The 24,168-nt window shown below is 39.9% G+C and overlaps 1 protein-coding gene across 1 annotated transcript in view; it reads right to left on the bottom strand.

Annotated features, from left to right (window-relative positions):
- Positions 1-1,760: 1,760 nt before the first annotated feature.
- Positions 1,761-24,168, bottom strand: part of radil (Ras association and DIL domains) — a 44,671-nt gene continuing 22,263 nt past the window's right edge. Inside the window, exons 7-15 of the mRNA XM_036562849.1 lie at positions 22,942-23,057; positions 21,253-21,517; positions 16,444-16,616; positions 14,636-14,786; positions 12,262-12,452; positions 9,137-9,539; positions 6,817-6,959; positions 4,883-5,022; positions 1,761-2,188 (exon numbers count right to left, since the gene is read on the bottom strand). Of these exons, the coding sequence (XP_036418742.1) occupies positions 2,089-2,188; positions 4,883-5,022; positions 6,817-6,959; positions 9,137-9,539; positions 12,262-12,452; positions 14,636-14,786; positions 16,444-16,616; positions 21,253-21,517; positions 22,942-23,057 (1,682 nt within the window). The 3' untranslated portion in view covers positions 1,761-2,088. The remainder of the gene's footprint in view (positions 2,189-4,882; positions 5,023-6,816; positions 6,960-9,136; positions 9,540-12,261; positions 12,453-14,635; positions 14,787-16,443; positions 16,617-21,252; positions 21,518-22,941; positions 23,058-24,168) is intronic.

Below are 24,168 nucleotides of genomic sequence, written 5' to 3'. Positions count from 1 at the left end.
TTTGCAAAGCGGCAACTGAGCCTTTCATGAATGCTCCTTTTATACCCAAACATACTGGCATCATCTGTTACCTATTCACATATTGCCTGTGGAAAGTTCCAAAGCAGGTTTTTTGATCATTCCACAAAGTTCCCAGTTGTACATTGCCTGTTCCAACATTTTTGGAATGTGTTGTAGACATAAAGTTTGGAATGAAAGTATATTAACAAAAACCAATAAAGGTGACAAGGTAAAATAAATGTCACTTATTTGTGTTGTTTTCACTTAAATACCTAAATTAAAAGACAGTTTACAAATTGTTTTTTATTTGCATTTTATCTACTGTCTACTTTTTTGGAATTGTGTTTGCATTACTAACATAGAAAATTTACTATTATAAGACAGCAAGAAAAATGGAAGTGACAGAGAAAGAGATGATAGTTGAGATGAAAGAATTAAAAAGAAAAAACAGATAGTAGATTCAGAGATAAGATTTTGACATCAACCAGTGCAACTGATGGCCAAATAAGAAGAGACATAATAAATACAAAAATGAAACTGAACATTGTAGCCCATTTGGTCTACATTATTTTACTATTCATTTAGCGGTTTACCATTCATTTAGCTGTGGAGTTCATGTAGAGGTAACTTCATTGATCAGGAACATTCAACAATTTTACCAAGCAAAAGCTCTTTTTCCAGAGATGTATGATAGATAACTGTAAACAGGATACATTGTGTCTTTTTAGCAAGGCTGTCAAAAAGACTTGTTATTAAACTGGAATTTCACCGGTTTTTCAAAAAAATTCACATATTTCAATGGTTGAGATGTAAACAAAGTTCAGAGTGGTTTGATGTGAAATGGTTCACTCTAGAGAAACTTAGCAACTCATTAGTGGTGATAGGAACAAGACGTTGCAATGTTTACGATGCAAATACAGGCATTTTATTTACGATCCAAAACCACTAGTGAACCTTTGCCTAAATTTTTATATGTAATACTAATGATGGTAAAATTGTGATAAATCTGGAAAAAGACTATTTTGCCTTACAACATTTTATTTTTAACATCTATTCATGGTGGAAAGGTACATGACCTTTCCACCATGAATAGATGTTAAAAATAAAATCTAAAAAGGTTTCTGCCAAAAATCTTGCTGTAAAACAGTGTCTCAGGCATCGGTCAGTGAATTCACAACCATTATATGTAATAACTTTCTGTGAGGGAGCTTTTAGAGGTGGATGTCTGGTTCCTATAACCACCACTGTGAAAAATTCTATGTTTTTCTGAAATGGAGCACATCAAACCACTCTGAGTGACTTTATTTACATCTCAAAGACTGAATGGACAATTTGAAAAATCGGTAGAATTCTCTTTTAACGGCACATTTTAATTTAGACTAAATTTACATGTTTTCTTTTTTTTTTTACATTTAATTTCAAGCTTATAGCAAAAAAGCTGAACGAAACATTCTTCTCCAAATCACTGAAATTTGTTATGAAATCTCTTCATTTTTATTTGCATTTTACTTCCAACTCACATAGCCTGATGTAGCAAATCATCGCTGCCATAACAAAACTTCGCATCTCCCTTGGTTACTTTATATGTGGTGGAAATATGTTCCAGACCTGAATGTAACAAGATTGTATTTGGACCATTTCTATTGATCCGTTCATCATGATATGTTCACACAATACAAAGTGCAGCTGGTGTTTTTGAATAGTCTAAAATAATAATAATAATAATAATAATAATAATAATACTGAAAGAAGCAAAAAATAAATAAATAAATAGACTTAGAAAGTTTTGATATGGCAGCGATGACATCAAATTCTTCTTTTTCAAAATCTTCTCTTTTCTGGGAGACTGACCCAAAATGCAAATGAGGCAGAGGGAGAAAAGGGCTGTCTGAGTTTCTGAGCATGTTGAAGAGTCTTGCTGTGCTAAGGCTCTCCTCTGAGTGCAATAGGAGGTTAAGGAGAGTAGTCGCTGAGTGTCTTATGATGTGCTTATACACTTTCCCCCAAACACAGAGAGGGCTTCTAGTTTCTCATGTTGTCAAGGTGGAGAACCAAACCTGCAGCCCCCCTCCCTCCTCCCCCCCAGTCTCAGCAGGAAGAGGCACTGATCTTCTCTGACACTTCAGGATCTGACTTAGCAACGAGAAACCGGAGCCGTCCTCCACCCAGTCTGATCAAATCTACAGCACTGAGAGAGAGAGAGAGAGAGAGAGACAGAGAGAAAGAGAGAGAGAGAGAGAGAGAGAGAGAGAGAGAGAGACATAGGGGGATACAGTCAGTTCTGCACTTCTCTGGCCCACAGGGATAGTCGATATGTTTTAATAGATATTGTATTGATTACTTCCTATGGCAAGGACAACACCTTGAATGTGTCAAATGCTGAACACCTTCTATTGTGGTGGCTTTTAAGTGTTTTTTCTCCAAAAATGTTTATTTTTTCCATAGTTTCCAAAGTTTTCCTTATTTTTTTTCAAAAATAAACATTTAAAAACTATTTATGTTGTTATTCTTTTATTCAAATTACATTTGACTTGGTGTTTTCTTTATTATTATTATTATTTTAAATCTTGGACTGTTGTATTTCTATTCATTTTTGAATGTTCTGGGTAGTTTCCAGCATGGATTTCAGTATAGAGTCATAGAGTCATTCCCCCCTCTGGAAAATTGGCATGTTCTGCTAATGTTCTAAGTAAAAAAGGCTAACATTTTTTCTACAGAGAACACACGGAACGCCTTTTATTTTTTACTCTAGTGCACAATTTCTATTTATTTGCTGGCATGGAAAAAAAAAAAATTACAACCCCATTTCCAAAAAAGTTAGGATGCTGTGCAGAATGTAAATAAAAATAGGATGCAATAATATGCAAATCATGAAAACTACAAAATACTACAAAGACAACATATCAACTTTTATTGTTTTTTGAAAAATATATGCCCTTTTTGAATTTGATGCCAACAACATGTTCCAAAAAGGTTGGGACGGGGGCATGTTTACTACTGTGTTTCATCACCTCTTCTTTTAACAACACTCGGTAAGCGTTTGGGAACTGAGGGGACACTGCTGTAGTTTTGAAAAATATCTTCTTTGATATAGGTTTTCAGCCGCTCAACAGTTCGGGGGCTACTTTGTCGCATTTTTCATTTCATAATGCACCCAATGTTATTAGTGGGTGACAGGACTGGACAGCAGGCAGGTCAGTTTAGCACCCGCACTCTTTTAATACGGAGCACTTTTGTTATAATACATGCAAAATGTGGCTTGACATTGTCTTGCTGAAATAATCAAGGCTGGAACTGAGATTTTGGAATTGAGTTTGTTATATTCTGATTTCACAGCTTTTTTTTTTTCTATCAAAGTTCCCATTAGAAATTGTCAGGACCGTGCCATCGTTGCCTCTGCAGTAGCATTGACTTTAAAAAACAGAGGGCGTACGTTGTAGCTGATTATATATATAAATCTCTGTTGTTGCTTTCCTGAAAAAGACGTTGTCTGGATGGCAGCATATGTTGCCAAAACCTTTAAATATCATTCAGCATTAATGGTGCCAGTCACCCATGCCATGTGCACTAATGCAACTCCATACCATCACGGATGCTGGCTTTTTAACTTTGCACTGATAACAAGCCTGACAGTCTTTAGCCTGGAGAACACAGTGACCATGATTTGAAAAAAACATTACAAATTTCTTCGGACCACAGAACACTTTTCCCCTTTGTCTCAGTCCATCTCAAATGAGCTCACACAGTCTTTCACAGAGTGTTTTTTTTTTAGCATTATACAACTTTTCTAGTCTTTTGTTGCCCCTGTCCCAACTTTTTTGGAACGTGTTCCTGCCAATAAATTCAAAATAGGCACACATTTATCAAGAAACAGTAAAATTTCTCAGTTTCAACATTTCATATGTTGTCTTTGTACTATTGTGGACTATATTATAATAGGGTTGTAGTTTTTCTTCTTTTTTCAATTTTTTTTCAAATTTTTTTTTTACCTTAGACTGTTATTTTTCTATGCATTTTTAAATGTTCGGGGTTGTTTCCAGTATACATTTCAGTATACAGTCGTAGAACACCCTTGGCCAAATGGCATATTTGGTAAATGTTATGTGAAAAAGGTTAACACATCCTCTCCAGAGATCACACTGAAATATGCCATTTATTTTCTGTTTATTTACTGGAGTGGAAAAAAAAAACAAAAAACAAAACATAAAATATAAAACATACCATAACTTTGGCAACAACCACATTTTATCTTTGTCTTTTTCCCCAATTTGACACATTCAGCAAATAAACAATAATTGTGCATTACAACATGCAGAGGTGTGTGTATATGTGTGTATATTTTCACTTAAAAATTTCACAACATGTAATTTAACAGGGGCGCTCAAACTTTTGCATACAACTGTATGTGTATGGTTTCCTCTGCAGGTAGATCTTCTGTATTTGGCAAGTGGATAAAACTGGTATGGCCACAATTTTTTGCAACCAAGCTAATAAGTGCTGAGCAGTTATATAGTAAAGCGTTTCAGCGAATCTGTTAAATTTTTGGAAAATTCATAAAATGTTCCAAGAACATCTTGGATTGTTCTTGTCTTAGTTTTGGTGCTGGTGGCTGTACAAGAACAGAATCTGGATGCAGTTCCATGCCCATTAGAGGTCATTATTGTAAACGTACCTTACTTTATAGCCACACATTTCACATAAAAACCTGATAATATCATTTTAAAAAGACTCTGAAGCTGTAAGGAAAAACACTGGATTATGTGTATAACTATGCATACTGTGCCAAAGCTTGTGCCAAGATTTGTACACTGTGACTGTGAATAAGAGAGAGAAAATGAGGACAGATGGAAGCTGAGCATATGCATGCGTGAATGGTGCTGACCTCTGGTAATCGGCTCCAATGAGACTGGTTCCATTTACAGCCAGGATTCTGTCTCCAATATGCAATCGGCCATCTGAAGCTGCTGGCCCATCAGGGATCAGTGTGCGGATGTAGATTCCGGGTGAGTTCAGAGGGGTGTGCTGCACATACAGAGTAGGTAACGTAGATGGACAATGTTATCATCAGAGATACAGAGTAACCCTCAAGGCTTTAGAATGAGATTTTCAGTATTAAATATCTTAATCCTTTGAGTATAAGGAACATGTATACATACACTGGGTATAAGGACCGTATAAATATATTAATAGGCCAATTCATGTGGCTTGATATTGGATTTAAAGACAAAAGCTAAAAGTAAGAGGCTATTGGTTTTGAGGTACATTTTGTACACCATTTGTTTCCGACCTTTAGTGTTTTTTACATCATCTGTTGGAAAAATATGTTTGTTGTTATGTTTTCTTCATGTGTTCATAAATATGTACAAAATAATAAACATCAAAAAAAACATGCTGCAGTGCCTTAAAGGTTTATGGAAGACTTGCAAGTCCACACAAGTCCACAAAGCATTGCTGATATCACACCACATGCATGAACAAACAGTGGTTAATCAATATGGATTCAGAGTCATATGGATGGTTGTAGGACTTATGATTATGAGTTGCTGGCAATGACGTACAGTATTCGTAGTGTATATTGGCCGTGGTGTGAGGATCGCCGCCTACCACACAGTACAATAAGAACCACTATACGTTTAGATCATTTTAAGTACTTCCATGTGACTTTTTAGCATTGTAGCATCAATAGCCAGTTGGAAAGCATTGCAGTTTGTTGGCTAGGTGACGTGGATGCCCGTCATGAATACACCTATCAGGCATATCATTATGACCACCTCCTTGTTTCTATGCTCCACTTACTATATAGGTGCACTTTGTAGTTCTACAGTTACAGACTGTAGTCCATCTGTTTCTCTGCATACTTTGTTAGCCCCCTTTTACCCTGTTCTTCAGTGGTCAGGACCCCCATGGACCCTCACAGAGCAGGTACTATTTGGGTGGTGGATCATTTTCAGCACCGCAGTAACACTGATGTGGTGGTGGTGTGTTGGTGTGTGTTGTGCTGGTGTGAGTGGATCAGACACAGCAGTGCTGCTGGAGTTTTTAAACATCTCAGTGTCACTGCTGGACTGAGAATAGTCCACCAACCAAAAATATCCAGCCAACAGCATCCTGTGGGCAGCGTCCTGTGACCACTGATGAAGGACTAGAGGATGACCAACACAAACTGTGCAGCAGCAGATGAGCTATCGTCTCTGACTTTACATCTACAAGGTGGACTGACAAGGTAGGAGTGTCTAATAGAGTGGACAGTGAGTGGACACAGTGTTTAAAAACTCTAGCAGCACTGATCCACTCAGACCAGTGCAACACACACTAACACACCACCACCACATCAGTGTTACTGCAGTGCTGAGAATGATCAACCACCCAAATAGTACCTGCTCTGTGAAGGTCCATGGGGGTCCTGACCACTGAAGAACAGGGTAAAAGGGGGCTGACAAAGTATGCAGAGAAACAGATGGACTACAGTCTGTAACTGTAGAACTACAAAGTGCACCTATATAGTAAGTAGAGCTGATAAAATGGACAATGAGCGTAGAAACAAGGAGGTGGTCATAATGTTACGCCTGATCAGTGTATATACTGCATTCAACTAAACTAGCTTTGGTTTGTAACACTTTCCATTATTAACAACATTTTTTTTCTATCTAAAGACATTGGTTTATGAAATATGTTGTAGTTTGTGGCTTTAAAAAAAGGATACTAACATAACGAATGAATACTCAAGTATTTAAATAATTCAGGCTAGCCGTACTATATGGTGCCAATTGCTTCCAACTACCAGGGTGTTTATTTTAGGGTAGAGCCGAAACTCACAAGTCCATCGATAAGTCCCATGCCAAGGCCATAAGGTCCTTTGTCCAGGTCCACTACAAAGACGGAACAGATAGCATCAGAGTTGGGGCCCAGGGTATGGGGCAGAGGGACGGGGAAAGGTAAGCCACAACCACTCAGAGGGCCTGGTGGAGTGGACACACACGCGCACAAGACTAAAGGGTTTGTATTACACATATACACACTCACAATAACATGCAATATCCAGGTCACAGGCAAAACTAGTGAGGCAAGTTGCAGACACCTTTACGTTACGCACACCCAAACTCTTATTGGTGTAGGACAGATTGAGCAAACATGGATGTGCACACGAAACCATACAACAATACACATTTCCTTAAACAAACATGAACATATGGGTGATTCCTCAATTCAGGGACCTTTCAACCTTATCTAAAAATGAAAATGTAAAGCTTTTATCCAGCCCTTACAGTCTATGAACAGTTTAGCCAGAAGTGGTAAGAAAATTCTTTAGACATGTGTGGTAAAATTTTGCAGGCACAATTCAATGCAGTCTATGTTGTTTAAACCAAATGAGCTTTGGACCACAGAATAAAGCTTTCGGCTAGCATTGAATAGTTCCGTAGTTCATTCAATAGTTCATTTTCTCCTCAACATAAAGCTCAAATATAGAGAAATAAAGAAAAAAAAAGCAGAAAGCACATTCCTTGAGACATGTCATGGAACTTACGAAGCTTCAAATGAGTGCAATAACTCCTTTAGGAGACAGTATGGAGTAACGATTGATCAAGTTGTGTCTATCTTTAATTTAAAGTTACCTCTGTCTTTTGTTATGCTTGTAGTTAAAGCTAACTGGCTCCGACAAGACTGGGTAAAGCTACTATGACCACCAAGTGCATCAGAACGTAGTTGACGTGGTTTCCCGTTTGCTCTTTTGCTGTTTTTAGGATTAGCACTTTGTTAGCTATGCAGGTAGCTAAACTAACACTATCAGCATATAGCTAATTTTTGCCTAGTCAAAAGTTAGCAATTGCACTTGGTTTCATGAACTGTTCACAACATTGGCTCAACTGATCAGAACAAGTGTTTTCTTTGCATACAGTACTGTGCAAAAATGAGAGACCACCCTTCATAGAGGTCATTTCCAGAGGTCAAAACAACCATTAAGTCACAGTTATCAGTTTTTCAAAAGATATCTCTTATTTTATTTTTCCCCCAGTTTTCTCTCCAATTTAGTCGTATCCAACTGCACCCACTTGTTAGAACTCCCCCAGTCACATAATACCACCAGCACTAGGAGGGCGAAGGCTAGCACAGGCTTCCCCCTGTCCTGTGAAGCGCCACCACATCTTTTCAAACTGTTGCTCATGCAACGTCACTGGACAGCCAAACGCACTCAGAGGAAAGCGGCAACCGCCAGATCTGTTACGTCAGCTGACTTCTGCGCAGACTAGTATCATGCTGAGTGATGGGGGGTGGGGAAGGGGTGGTCATCCTATCCACCCCGAGAGTGAGGCCAATTATGCTCTCTTGGACTCCCGGCCACGGATGGCTGTAGCATCACCAGCGATCTCCTGATGATAGGGCCAATGCTTAGACCAGAGCCAACGGTTGTACCACTCGGGAGCCCCAGAAGATATTTCTAAGAAGATGTGACTCCTAGCAACCACCTACAAGACCTGGTAGACCACCAAAACTGCCCCCGTCAGATAAACAACACTTAAAGCTTTCATCTTTAAGAGAGAGGAGAAAATCAAGCTGCTTCAGATCTGAAAACATCCACAGGTGTTTCTGTCCATCCTTCCACTGTGAGAAGACGAGTAGCTGTCAAGAAGAACCTCACTGAGAAAAGGAGACACATCAAATAAAGAAGCTGAGCAATGGACTGACCACCCCAGAGTCCAGACCTCAACATCACAACTTCACAACATCACAACTTCTAAGACTGAGCTTTGGAGGTGTAGAAAAATATCCCTGCGCGTGTCTTTGAAAAACTGAAAGTGAGTCTCCTGCAGAGAATGGAAGCTGTAATAAAGGCAAAATACTGAAAAAAAAACAAATATATATATATATATATATATATATATATATATATATATATATATATATATCTGTGCAATTGGCTTTTAACTGTATGTTTTCTGGCTTTTATTCCTGAAAACATGTACTTCACTGGCCATTTTGACAGTACTGTATATAGCATTATATAGAAATATAGCATAACAGAACATTGCTGTGATTTACAATGTATCCCTAATTGAAGAGACACCCATACACAAACATACATACAGAAACAAAACTAAAAGAAGGAGAAAAGGTGCAATGTGAGTTTCCAACTAACCTTCAATGCCATTACTGATGAATCCATTGATCTTCTTGTGCTCGGGGGTGGAGCGCACACACCCGTTGGCCTGTGTGTGAATGCGTGAGTGTGTGTGTTCGGGGTAAAGAGGTATGGCAGACTGTGTGCCAGTGTGTGAGTGTGCGAGCTCTGGGTAGAGGGGTGTGTTTGGGGGAGTTAGCAGACAGGATGACTCTGGACCGTGGCTCTGGCTGCTGTGGCGGATGGCGGTCCCATTTCTGTAGTGAGTGCTGTGTGGTGGTCTGTCTAGAGGTCTGTCTTCTGCTCCTGCCCCCTCTCCTCGTCCCCCGAGGGTCCCGGAGCAGTCTCGCACCTCGCCCTCTCCCTCCCCTCGCTGGGGTGCACCAGGCCGGGGGCTGCTGTGGGCCTGAAGATGGTCGCGCTGGAAAACATCATGCAGCAGCTGGGAGTAAGGCTACGTTCACATTGTCAGGCTAAAATCCACTTTTTGATGTTTTCAAAGCTGTGTGGACACATAAATCTGATCTTTTCAAATCATATATTTTTCTCTGCATTTTTCTATTCCAATTTAATCATTATATTCTGTCATACAGTGGCACATTGCCTTTAATAAACATATTATAATGCCTTCTGAATTCCCTTCTAGCATTTTTTTCAGTTTTTGTCCAGAAAAATCTCCCATGATTTCTCAAACATAAAGCACACTCTGAATAGTGCATAGACAAGTGAACCAGGGTAACACAATAGGAAAGACTAGAAGACAGACAACAGAAACAAAACTACAAAATACTGTGAGAAGTGCCCCATGCTGGACATCCAGCAAGTGCACACATACATATTCCATTGAAGAACTGATGGTTTGAGTACATTAGCCATATATTTGCTTCCCATACATTTGCATACAGTGGAAATTCCAATTATTACAAAAAAATACTTTTTTTTAATGCAATAAATTGTAATTCTATTGTAGCTACAATGTATTGGTGCTTTTTAGCCTGTTAGTCAGGCCAGTTTGTCTTGAAATAAGTATTATGAGAATCTTGTCAATGGTGTTTACATGTATGGCATTTGGCAGACGCAATTACAATTTTAATCATTTTACACGGATAGGCGAAGGTAGTGTTAGGAGTCTTGCCCAAGGATTCATTGGTATAGTGTAGGCTACTTACCCACGCAGCTGATTGAACCCCAGTCTACAGCATAGAAGGCACCCACTACACTATACCAACCAGTGTTCTGCTGCCAAAATGATACTGTATCTTCTGTAATACTGCTCAGTGCCATACGTTTCACACATGGGCTCAAAATGCTGCTATAATCTCCCTAAACAGGCTTAAGCATGCATTAATTACACTGATACGAACATTGGCTAAAAAAATAACCAGCCAAATAAAAATGGACATGTTTTGGATTCATCTTTAAACAATGCCTCTGTACTGCAGAAATTTGGAGTGTTCTTCTCTGAGGGATTAGAATACGCACACAGTGGCCATAATCCGTCCAGCTGAGAGGTGCTTAATTACAAAGCTAATCCCATAATCAGATTAAGTGTGACTCTCGTGTCTACCAATTTGGTTTGGATTGAACCTCAGAACTCATCTTGGTTGTCAACTTCAGACCTTATGAACCTGACTTGCAAAGGCTAACATTAAAAACAGAACGAGAGCAGATGTTTGGTTGAGATGTTTGGCATGATCCAGTGATTAGCCAAGGCACTAATACAGAATTTCGCCTAGATTTGAACAATGTTGGTGTGCATGTGCGTCATCAAACATGTGCAGGTCCAGAGTAGTAACAAAAATACTATATGCAACGTTTACACTGTGTATACACTATACACAGTGTAAACATTGCATATGTGAATATACTTTTAGTTAAAAGTTAGAAGTTACACATTCCCTGCTCTTTTATTTTTAAACTACAATTATGAGGAAGTTCACAGTTAGCTTATTTCTTTAAGGAGAATTGAGGTGTGACTAATTTCATACTGGCTCAAAGAATAATTAGCAAATATTTCTAAAGAAATGTATAAAAACAATGTTAGTAGTTCCTTAAACTAACACTAAACACTGTTAAGATGATCAAGGCTTAATACAAACCTCAATTCCAACAAAAGTTGGGACAATAAGCAATACTTTGTAAATCCACTTTGACCTGTACTTAAATGAAAACATGTCAACAACGACCAGAAACAACGCTGACTTCTCTGAAACAACGCTGCACAAGCTCATCTGAAATGGACTGATGCACAGTGGAAACGTGTACTGAGGTCTGACGAGTCAAGCTTTTAGGTTGTTTAATGAAACAATGGACATTGTGTTCTCCAGGTCAAAGAAAAAAAGACTCATCCAGATTGTTACTGGTGTAAAGTTGAAAAGCCAGGGTCTCTCATAGTATGTAGGGTGTATTAATGGTTAACTTGAATATCTGTAAAAGCACCACTAATGCTGTAAGATATTTAAACATTTTAGAACAACAAAGTCTGCCCTTTAGACGCCGTCTTTTTCAGGGATGTTCATGCTTATTTCAACATGAAAATGCCAACCCACATTGTGCATAATCAGAGACTGCGGGTGCTCTACTGGCCTACCCGTGATCCAGACCTCCCATTGGAAACGTGGTGCATTATGAAGCACAAAATGCAAGAATGCAGGCCCCAAACAGTTGCATAGCTAAAGACTTGTAGAACTGTAGAATGGCAAACAATTCTTCCTGTATAACAGAATCAGCTGGCATCTTCAGTCCCCAAATGACTTTTAAGTGTTGTTAAAAGGAAAGATGACATAACACAGTAGTAAACATGCTTCTGTCCCGTTTGGGACATATTGCAGGCATCATACTTGGAATGGGAAAAAATAATAATAAAGTTCATGAGATAAAACATCAAATACCATGTTTTTGTACTTTTTTTTCGATATAAAACAGGTCAAAGTGAATGTACTAATCACTACTTTCTGTTTTGTTAGCATTTCAAATTCTGTCCCAACTTTTTTGGACTTCAGGTTTGTACTTCTGCTGTAGATTGCTTATGTCTGCAAACATTCGGAGCTCTAGTTGCTTTTATGCGTCAATAAAATTTCCAGACTGTGGCTGTAAAAGGTAATTAAACCTCTGGTATATTTACATTTGTGAGGAAAACACACCTGGATCTCCTGTCTGTCTGCGCTGCCATTGGCTGGATGTGTCTTGGAGCGAAGACCCCACAGGAAGTGCCTGATGTAGAGTAGCTGCCTGTAGATACTGTCCTCCACACTGTCACTCTCCAGGTCCACCTTAAAGCCAGCGCTGGGTAACACAATGGGAGGGTGGTTCTCGAAGCTTTCCAGCAGATCCACTGTAACGTACACATGCATAAATACTCATGTTCTTACAAACGCTTACAGACACGGGCCATCAAAAGATGGGCACCTTGCCTTTCCACTGAAATTTGAATTTTCTCACTGGTACTTTTCAATTAAAGAGGAAAAATACAACAGTTTGTTTAGCTTAAAAAAACTATGTGCTAATCCTTTAAGTGGATTTAGCTTCAACATTCAGCTTCATGTTCATCAAAATGTCTTCCTGGTAGGAACAGCAGGTTTTGCCTACATAATGATTTCAAACTATTACTTTCTTGATATCTCATCTTTTTTCATCATCATGGCAAAATAAATGTTATCTTAATAAAACGATGTCCGTTACACTGTGATAATGAGGTAAATAATCCAAGATCTTGAGAAAACAACATTTGTTTTGCCGTGATAAGGACAGAAATGTAATGAGATCTTTAGAAAATAAATAAAAATAACTCGTTCAACATGCAAATCCATGGGCCTTTAGGGCTTCCATAAGAAACACCTTTACCATTTTTACAGAAAAGACTTTATGTTTACAGAAACACTCAGAAAGATGCACTATAAACTCAATTTATAGTCATTAACTGTTATAGTTTCTCTGAACAATCTAAGAAGTGTACATTATATGGAGCTTTATATTGAATTAGTCATACATTAAGACAGTAAGAAGCTAACTATATACAAAATCATCAATTATAGGGTATTATTACCTATTATATAATTATAGGGGATCTTTTTGATTCTTTTGAAGTGAAATTTAATTTTCAAATGAACTTTATTCAGTAGAGGCTGATTTATGCTTTCATGTCACTACTGTAACACAAAGAGTTTAAGTCTATAGGTGAAGCCTTATTTTAGCCACAACCCCTGCATTGTAAAGCAGGAAGTGAGACGGCATCCCTGTTCCTCAAGGCCACATGGTGAGCAGTTAGATCCCATTGTTTTAAAGTAATTGTGTCCCAAAGTCAAAGAACTTTAAAATGGTCAAAGTTGTCACTACTGAAACATTTGGTAATGTTTCGGCAGTGTTATGATTGCTTTGTTAGTGGCAAAATGGAATTTTCAACTTTGTTATTGGGTCACAGAAACATAATCTACCATTCAAATATTTGGAATCACTTGCATTGCTTGTTTTTCTATCAGCTTACTATACAATGATTTCATTAAAAATTGACCAACATTCATCAAAATGCATTTTAGGTATTTTAAGCAGTTTTCAAAATAAATTTTAATACATTTTCAAAAAACAAATATATTAAATAGTGAAAAATACATTGTAATTATTTATTTACATTATTGTTTCATCTGCCTTGAGATTTGAAATACAACAAATTACGTTTTTTTAATTTTACTGAAACTTAACTGTCGATGTTATACAGCTTTCTCAGTTATTTTAAAACATATGGCTCCATTAATCAATTTCCAAAATTTCATTTTTCTTTTCCTTTTTAAGGTTGCTAGATTTCTAATACTTACACCGATCAGTCATAACATAAATGACCACCTCCTTGTTTCTATGCTCATTGTCCATTTTATCAGCTCCACTGAGAACAGTCCACCAACCAAAAACTTCCAGCCAACAGCGTCCTGTGGGCAGCGTCCTGTGACCACTGATGAAGGACTAGAGGATGACCAACACAAACTGTGCAGCAGCAGATGAGCTATCGTCTCTGACTTTACATCTACAAGGTGGACTGACAAGGTAGGAGTGTCTAATAGAGTGGACAGTGAGTGGACACAGTGTTTAAAAACTCCAGTAGCACTGCTGCGTCTGATCCACTCAGACCAGCACAACACACACTAACACGCCACCACCACGTCAGTGTTACTGCAGTGCTGAGAATGATCCACCACCCAAATAGTACCTGCTCTGTGAGGGTCCAGGGGGAACAGGGTAAAAGGGGGCTGACAGAGTATGCAGGGAAACAGATGGACTACAGTCTGTAACTGTAGAACTACAAAGTGCACCTATATAGTAAGTGGAGCTGATAAAATGGACAATTAGCTTAGAAACAAGGAGGTGGTCATAATGTTATGACTGATCGGTGTATCTAAAACATGTGAAGTTGCATTTTAGAATAATTTTGTACATTTATTTTATTTAAAACATTGATTTCAAACTATTGAACAGTAGTGTATGAATAATCAAGCTCAAATGCACACTGCACTCGTACACACATACCTGTTCTGTAGATGTAGGCTTCATCTTCGCTGCTTGGTTGCCACATTGGGAGATGTCCCACCTCAGCAATGAGCTGGTACTGCGTAAGAATTCTGTGCAGCTGGACTGGTTTCAGAGTGGGGTGCTCCGCACACAACACCTTCCAACTCATCTACACATACACACACACGAAAAGATAAGATAAGATAAGATTTAAGATAAGATCTACACCAGGGGTTTTCAACCTTTTTCACTCCAAGCCCCACCTGTTTATAACTATAAAGCATAGCGGCCCACAGAAAAACTAAAAACCTGTGAATTAGCGCCTGAAAACGATCAGATCGTCCATTTTACTTCAATCACCAAAAAACAAAATTTGCAGTTATAGTAAAAAACATAACATGGTAAAAAGAAACATGTTTGCAGAGATGTCAAAACAGGGGAAAGAGAAAAAAGGTAGATGTACATGTGGACTGTGATTTGGAGCTGCAGTCCATCATGATTTCATTGAAAATACTCTCGTGGCTCCCACAGGAGTCACGGTTTGGTCTGAAGATGTCTCTGTAGTTTTGAGCGTTTTAGCGCCTCATTTGAAATAAACCTCACTCCACTCACGCTTTTGGATCAGCGTCGCTACAATCAACAATAATAATAAAGCTTGATATCTGCTTCTTTGTCATCAGTTTAAAAAATTGAGTTTAACTATTCAGGTCCCTGATGCTCGGCCAGAAATCAAACACAGATCACAGCTATTATTTTATGGCTGGTCTTTTTATCAGCTGCAGCTCGAGCTGCAGGAACGACATTAGAGCAAAAAGTCAGACGTTAAAACAGGCAGATTATACTGACGGTACAGCGCTGACGTCCTGCTAGAAGAAGAGGAGAGCCGTCTCCTCGTTTCATCATAGAATGCGTTCACACCGGCAGTGAACTGCACAGGGTTCTTTTGGAAGCAGACCGAGACCGCAGGGTTCAGCTGTTTGTTTCAGACCCGAATACGGGTGGAGGTCACACACGTCAGAACAGAGCGAACTAAAGAAAAAAGTTCCGCACTGAACAATTGTTCCAAACTGCATTGTTTCAAACTGATGGCGTCTAATTAGCCTGCAACAGCAAGGTTTTTGTTTATACGTCTCTACCAGCCCACTACGAACTACTGCCTCCAAATTCAGGCCCGTGGACCACTAAAGAGTGCTTCATGGCCCACTGGTGGTCCACGGCCCACAGGTTGAGAAATCTGGATCTATACAATACAATAGCTTCAAACTTACATGCATCTTTTGGCTGAAAATGTCTTTGCACTTAAAAGCACGTTAAAAATGCATATTAAAAACAGTTTTATTTGTTAAAGCTAACACTGTTGGGAATTTGGGGACCTCGCTGGTGAAAATATGTAATTGCATGCAATGTGTGGAAGAACGCTGTAACATGGATTGTGCTTTGGACCCCTTCCCTGAGCGGATGAATCTAACGATTGAAACAGAATTCAAAGAGAACTTGGTGAAGAATGTGTCTTCCATGGACGTGAGTGAATGATCTGCTATAGTTATTATATCTTCAACAATATAATGTTGATTTTGCAGCATTTGAGACGTAAACATTGAGCAGGGCCTTATTTTTTTGTATGCATGTGACGTTAACAGGTAAAGATGTATTACATGGTCTAAAAAGCTCTTGACCTGACATCTCTGACTTTTAAAATCCTATTTTAGGCTTTACAGGGTGACTCGCAGCTCCGTATTTTAGTGTTTTTACATTCATCTTTTAATTTTAACAAAAAAAAAAAAATCTACAAAGCAGATTTTACAAATGCACAAATAAATAATCACCTGTGAGAGCTGTTGTACGGGTGTGGCAAGGATGGTGACGGCGCTGCACAGCTTGGCGAAAAACTTCTGGGCGAGCTGAGCCCTACCAGCGCCTTTAGCCCAGTCCAGAACCATACGCACACACGCCTGGATCTGCAGCACTCGGGAACGCTGGAACCAGCCCCTCGCAGGACCTACAAACATAGAGTAAAGACACATTCAGAATTTTTCTCTTTTAATTTCAGTTTTGCACGAAATACAGCACCAAGGTGGACAGTATGTTTATCAGGGCTGAGTCTGTGGCTCTAAACAAAGGACAGGAATGGGGGCCCCTGGATGTGCATTTTTATATTAGTGGGCTCCTGAGTGGTGCAATCATCTACAGTGCAATCATGGCAAGTGAAATCACTTTAAATCTATTTTAGACATGCTATGTGAAATTATCCCACTATCTTCAAAGATCATTTTGCTTGTTAGTGATTGTTATTCATCATATATTTTTTTTTAGAGACTTTTGTTCCGCAGTTTTAGAAAGATTAACACTGTTCCGACTCTGGAATGTTCTTCTGATCAGGAATGCTGTGCTTCTATTGAGTTTTTAGAATGATCATCATTAAATGACAATTGTCTTTCACTTAGCAGTGACCATGCAATAGCAACCACCTTGCAACACTCTAGCAACTACCTGGAACACCACAGCAATCTAGCAACCTAGCAACACCCTAGGAACCACCTGGGATAGCATAGCAACCATCTAGCAACCACCTAGCAACACCCTAGCAGCCACATGGAATACACTAGCAACCACCTTGCAACACTCTAGCAACCACCTGGAACACAATAGCAACCACCTGGGATGCCACAGCAATCACCTAGCAACACCTGAACAACCACCTGGGATAGCATAGCAACCACCTAGCAACACCCTAGAAGCCACATGGAATACAATAGCAACCACCTTGCAACATTCTAGCAACCACCTGGGATACCACAGCAATCACCTAGCAACACCTGAGCAACCGCCTGGGATAGCATAACAACCACCTAGCAACACTCTAGCAGCCACATGGAATACAATAGCACCACCTAGCAACACTCTAGCAACCACCTGGGATACCATGGCAATCACCTAGCAACACCTGAGCAACAAACCTGGGATAGCACAGCAATCACCTAGCAACACCCGAGCAACCATCTGGGACACCATAGCAACCACCAAGCAATAGCCTAGCAACCACCTGGAACACCATAGAATCAACCTAGAATATGTAGTAATATAATTTAGTATAGAGTAACATAGAAGTATTTAGAAATTCATTTTTTTAAAGTTTTGTGACAAAGTTTAAGCTTTTTTTTGGCTATTTTTGCATCTTGGATGACTTTTGATGACATTTATTTTTTTTTTCTCTCAACACTCAGAAAATCACATAAAAAAACAGAAGAGTCCATTATAACCATAACCGGGGGTTTTCCGGCATTGAAATTCCTGAAAATAATTGCAACAATTGCAATTATAAGCCATTCTTAAAATGTATATAAATGTATATACGTTTTAAAATAGGTTGTTTAATATTAGCATGTACAGTATTTCTAATTTGTATTTTCGCTCATGGGTGCCTTAAGCAGCTGCCTACCCTTGCCTAGTACAAAGACTGCCACCTGATGTTTAGTATGCTTGGCCTGAGCACACATTGTGTTACCCCAGCGAAATGAACTGGTGCTAGTGTGTGTATATCTGTGTGTACATGTGTGTGTGTGTGTAAGCACTGCTCTGATCCTCTCTGTCTGTTATGACACAAAGAGGATTATGGACGTCTGGAGAAATAATCACCGCCTCACAGTGCCCTCTCTCCACAGACACACTCACGCGTGCACACGTACACGCAAAACATATGCCACCGGCTGCCCTTTAAAAAAGGAAATTAGTGATGTAGCTCTTCAGCGTGACAGACGAGGCCGGCTTAAGCAGTTAAATAACTAGCAGTTTTAGTAAATTCAAGTTTCCTTAAAATTAACTGACCTTCTAAATGCACGGTCTGGTTTTATGACTATACAGTCTTTTCTTGCACCAGTCATAATATTTCTACTTGGAAATGTAATCAGATCTGACAGAATTAATTGTATAATTAATTGTATTGAAGTTGGGGTTTTCCATTTTCCATATTGTGATATACAGTAACAAATTCTGTGTTGTATATTATGAGATGATTTTAACCATGTAACTAGTGAGGGATAGTATAAATGGGCTAGTAGGGCTCTTTCCAAAAAAACATCAAAATAAGGTTTCTTTGGTGTTAACAAAGGACTAGAAGATGATTATTTGGGCTTTTCAAGCCTCCAGCCGACGCTTGGCGCTGCACTATGAGCAATGCCAAGCGTCGACTGGAGTTGTGTAAAGCACATTGTCAGTGGAAACATGATCTCTGGAGTGTTGTATCATGCTTCACTATCTGGCAGTCTGATGGACAAATCTGTGCCAGGACAACACTATGTACCGGAATGCATAGTGCCAATAGTAAAGGAGGGATAATGGTCATTTTAGACAATTATTTGCTTCCAACTTTCTGGCAATAGTTCAGGGAAGAGCCTTTGCTGTTCCAGCATGTGCGAGTTTGACAAGTTTGGTGTGGAGGAACTCCAGTGTCCTGTACAGAGCCCTGACCTAAACCCCACTGAAGAGCTTTGGGACAAAATCGATTGTGAGCCTGGAATTCTTGTCCAAAATCCCATGGACAAAGCCTTCCGAAAATAGTGGAGGCTGTTATAGCCACGTAGTGGGAGGTAATTCCATATTGATACCCATGGTTTTGGAAATGGATTTTCCAACAAGCTTGTATAGGTGGGATGGTCAGGTGTCCACATACTTTTGGCCACAGAACAGGTGTAAATCATCAAAAGTATCCCGCCTATACAAGCTTGTTGGAAAACCCATTTCCAAAACCATGAGCATCAATATGGAGTTGCCTTCCCCTACGTGGCTATAACAGATGATAACAGATCTTAAATGGCAGAGTAAGCACCACCATGAACACTCTCTCTACCAGTTAAGATTGTCTTAACACTAAGATGCTTTTGGGAAACTTGTCCCATTCAAGTCCCTGAAAGCTACATCAAAGAAAGTTATTACATGAAATGGTTAATAACATGCATGCAAACAGAAACTTGTACTATCATTGGTGGCTTTGGACAGTAAATAAAATGGCTGTACTTTTATTGTAGTCATTCATCACCATCACTGTAAACAAAAATGCAATAAGTCAATCTACAGTGAACTATTTCATATCAAACTACCTTAAATCAATTTGTTTACCTCTCAATGATAACGCAGAAGTTTTGGCAAATCAGAGGAATTCCCATTAATACATGTTCATGAAACTAAATTTATTCTAAGTAATTTTGGACCATTTCTATTGGTACACTCATCATGAAGTGGTGATGCAGTGGTCATTTTCAAATAAAACAGAAAAAGTAGTTGTGTGGTTTCAATACGACAGCAATGATGCGCATACATAACATAGGCAGCTATAGAACTAACTGTCCACTGTCTGTCTATGTTACTGGCCATCTTCAATTTAATTCCAGGCATCTGCAGAGACTCATGAGTTCAGTCTAGTGTATGCAGTGTGGCAAGAGACACTAGAGGGCAGACTAAAACATCCTGCAGATCATCACTCTCTCTCCTGCCCGGAATCTTTTACTTTCTCATTCCGCTCCCGTCTGTCTCTTTCTCCCTGGTTGTTCTACCTGCCCTCTCACTCCCTCACCGTCCCACTCTCTCTCTGACTGTTGCCATGGAAGCAGCTGCTGTCCACATGCTTAATGAAGACGTATGACAGTGCAGGCATGGCCTGGCAAGCACCAGTGTATGTGAGGAACTGCGTGAGTGTCGACGAAGGACATGGTTTTAAATGGCAAAAAGTGAAAAGCCAAGGAAAGTAGATGAAATATAGACTGGAACAATTTGACATTTCTCATTTAATGTGTCTCATGTCCAGATAATTCGGCGGCAGCGACCACCTGTCAACAAGAAACCACCTGGGATATCTTTGCACCCACCTAGTAACCACCTGGGATAGCAAAGCAGCCACCTGGAATACCACAGCAACCACAAAGTATACCATAACGACCACCTAGCAACACTCTAGCAACCACCTAGCAATACTCTAGGAAGCACCTGGAATACCATAGTGACCACTTATCAACACGAAACCACCTAGGATATCATTGCACCTACCTAGTAACCACCTGGGATAGCAAACCAGCCACCTGGAATACCACAGCAACCACAAAGTATACCATAACGACCACATAGCAACAGTCTTGCAACCACCTAGCAATACTCTAGGAAGCACCTGGAATACCATAGTGACCACCTATCAACAAGAAACCACCTGGGATATCTTTGCACCCACCTAGTAACCACCTGGGATAGCAAAGCAACCACCTGGAATACCATAGCAACCAGCTAGCAACACCTTAGCAATCAGCTGAGACTTACTTCTCAATCATTCTGCATTTTCTTCAGAAAATGCGTTCGGTATAGATCCATCTCAAAACCACCTTCAATGCGCCACGGTTGCATTGATACTTGCTGTTTTCAAGCATGCCTATTATACGTAAAACTGTGGAAAATACAAAGCGTGAAGTCGTGCAGAGAGCACAACAGTGGCATCTATACAACACAGTGTGCCAGTACTGTTCCGTGTTCTGGAACAAATTAAGGCAGTATGAATACAAAAACCATAGCTGCATGCATGCAAAAGGACCTTGTGTGTCATGTGCATGCAAACAAAATTTAAGCTTGTGATATGAAGTGTGTGATTCTTGCACCTTTATCGATTAACAGGTTGAAGAGGGAGGCGTTGGTGAAGAAGAAGAGGTAAGCGAACATCTGGCTCTGGATCTCTGCGTGAACCTGGTACTGCTGCAGGAGGTCAGCGGTGGTCTGGAAGACGCTCACCACCCTCCTCACCGCCTCTGGCATCACACACACGGTGCAGACACAGACCCCCGCAGCCCGCCGGCATGGCTCCGAGGACGAGTCGCCTCCGAATGGGTTGCAGTCCAGCAGGGCTGGCAAAACCACATATAAGGACTGGAGAAAAAGAGTGCACAATCACATATAAACATCAAACCAACCACACAAACGTATACATACACTGTATACTTCTAATCAGAAAATTCAGCACCCGCTGTTGACACCGACATTCAACTGCATACACGTGGCTTGTATGATATCCATAGAAAAGCATTGCCAATAAAATAGAATGAAGCAGCTATGTCTCAAGCAGCTACACATGAGCCTAAGGCATCAGCTAGAGGGGTATAAAGCCCCCCAGCATTGGGCTGTGGAGCAGCTGTGAAACTGCGTTCTCTGGAGTGCTGGAGCTCCATCCACTCCCTTTGGGATGAGCTGTGATCCAGAACCCATCCAAAATCAGTACCTGACCTCACTAAAGCTCTTGTGACTGAATGCAGTCGAAACCTCACAGCAGTGTTCCAATATCTAGTGTAAAGCCTTCCTACAAGTGTAGAGGCTGTTACTGCAGCTAAGGGGGACAAAGTCCCTATCATGAACAAGTGTCTACAAACTTTTGGACATCTTATGTAGACAGTAAAGGAAGAGGACAACATAAAAAAATGGATAGAAGGATAAAAAGAAGTTCCTTGATTTTGTGAAAGTAAGTTAACACATAAAACAAATGTATGTGGACAGTTATTAGACATTCAATTCCAAAACCATGGACATTAATATAGAGCTGCCCCCCTCTCTGTGGTCTCCACTCTTCTGGAATGTGTGGCCTATCACTTCATAGCTGAGCTGTTGTTGCTCCTAGATGCTTCCATTTCACAATCATACCACTTACAGTTGTCTGGGGCGGATCTAGCAGGGCAGATATTTCACAAACTGACTTGTGATAAAGGTGGAATCCTGTGACCGTTCCTAGTTTAAAGTCACTGAGCTCTTCAATATGACCCATTATACTGCCAGTGTTAATGGCTATGTGCTTGATTTCATACACTTGTTAGCAATGGGTGTGTCTGAAACACCTGAACTCAATAATTAGAAGGGGTGTCCACATACTGTAGATATACTCTGAATTTGTATCAGCTTGGTTCATACAATACTGTCGTTCTTGCAAGTAAGCTGGCATATCCTGCCTTCTAGCTCAGCTAATTAGCTCCCAGAATACTCACAGCAGGCAACTTCTATATAGATGAAAGAGAGAAATGCAACCTATACAGATTTCACAGAAACTTCAGCCTTGCAAATATGTAAATAGCCAAGGTAGCTGCAGATTCTTCCGGAAAGCCCATCAACAGAGCTCAAAGCTTTTAAACTGTTGTAGAAGTTTAAAATGAAGGCCAGTAACTATGTATTGTTATATTGACAGCAACTGCATTGAAAGCATTGTGTTTCAGCAAACGGCTGGAAAAATGCAGATGTTTGGCGAAGATGCATTCAGAATTAAAATGACTAGTTTTAATTTCATGATTACAACACATACATTGCCTTACCTTAGTGATGTAATAGACACACTGTTGAAAAGTGTACATGATCACCTCCTCCAGAATAGTCATGGCTTCCTCATTGGCTGATATTGTTGCAGAGAGAAGAGATTCTTTCGATCCAGCTGAAAAAGAAAAGCAGAATAAATGCCTGAACAAACTCAGTAGCAAATTATGGACTAAGTTGGCAAATTGGCTAATATTCAGTTTGTGTGGATCCTGATTTCTTTTACAACACTTATATCACCTGAATTAAAAAAAATGAATTGCCCCTTAACCTTAATAAATGGTTGTGCCACCTTCAGCAGCAACAGCTGCAAATAAACACCTCCTATGACTGGAGATCAGTCTTTAACGTCACTGTGGAGGGATTTTGGACCATTCTTCTTTGTAGAATTGCTTTAATTCAGCTGACTGGAGGGCTTTCCAGCATAAACTGCCTGTTTAAGATTCTACTACAAGAGGCTCTAGTCAGGACTTTGACTCGGCCACTCCAAAACCTTCATTGTTTCTTTCAAGCCATCCTGATGTGGACTGTGCTTCGGATCATTTTCTTGCTGCATAATCCAATTGAGCTTAAGCTTCAGACTGTATACTGATGACTGGACATTCCCCGCAGGACTTTCTGGTAGAGAGCAGAATTCATAGTTTTGTTAATTTTGGAAATTCGCCCAGCCCCCGAAGCAGCAAAGCATCCCCACAGCATCACACTACCACCACCATGTTTCACTGTTGGTATGACGTTCTTATTGTGGAATGCCATGTTAGCTTTATGACAGATGTAACAGGAGCCTTGTCTTCCAAAAAGTTCCACTCTTCACTCATCAGTCCACAGAACAAAAGCTTGGGGGTCGTCAAGTTCCTCTTCGTTACTAGTAGTTAACTTAAGTTAAAAGCTTCCACTCTTCTGGGAAGCTTTCTACAAGATTTTGGAGTGTGTCTGTGGGAATTTTTGTCCGTTCATCCAGAAGAGCATTTGTGCGGTCAGACACTGATGTTGGACGAGAGAGCCTGGCTCGCAATCTCTGTTCTAGTTTATCCTGAAGGTGTTTGATGGGGTTGAGGTCAGGGCTCTGTGAGGGCCAGTCAAGTTCTTCCACACCAGACTCACCCAGCCAGGCCTTTATGGGCCTTGCTTCGTGCACTGGGTCTCAGTCATGCTGGAACAGAAAAGGTTCTTCCCCAAACTGTTCCCACAAAGTTAGAAACATACAATTGTCCAAAATGTCTTTGTCT

The sequence above is a fragment of the Colossoma macropomum genome, unplaced genomic scaffold (assembly GCF_904425465.1).
Source record: "Colossoma macropomum unplaced genomic scaffold, Colossoma_macropomum, whole genome shotgun sequence".
In the NCBI taxonomy this organism is placed as follows: domain Eukaryota; kingdom Metazoa; phylum Chordata; class Actinopteri; order Characiformes; family Serrasalmidae; genus Colossoma; species Colossoma macropomum.
This window is presented reverse-complemented; position numbering and strand designations above follow the sequence as displayed.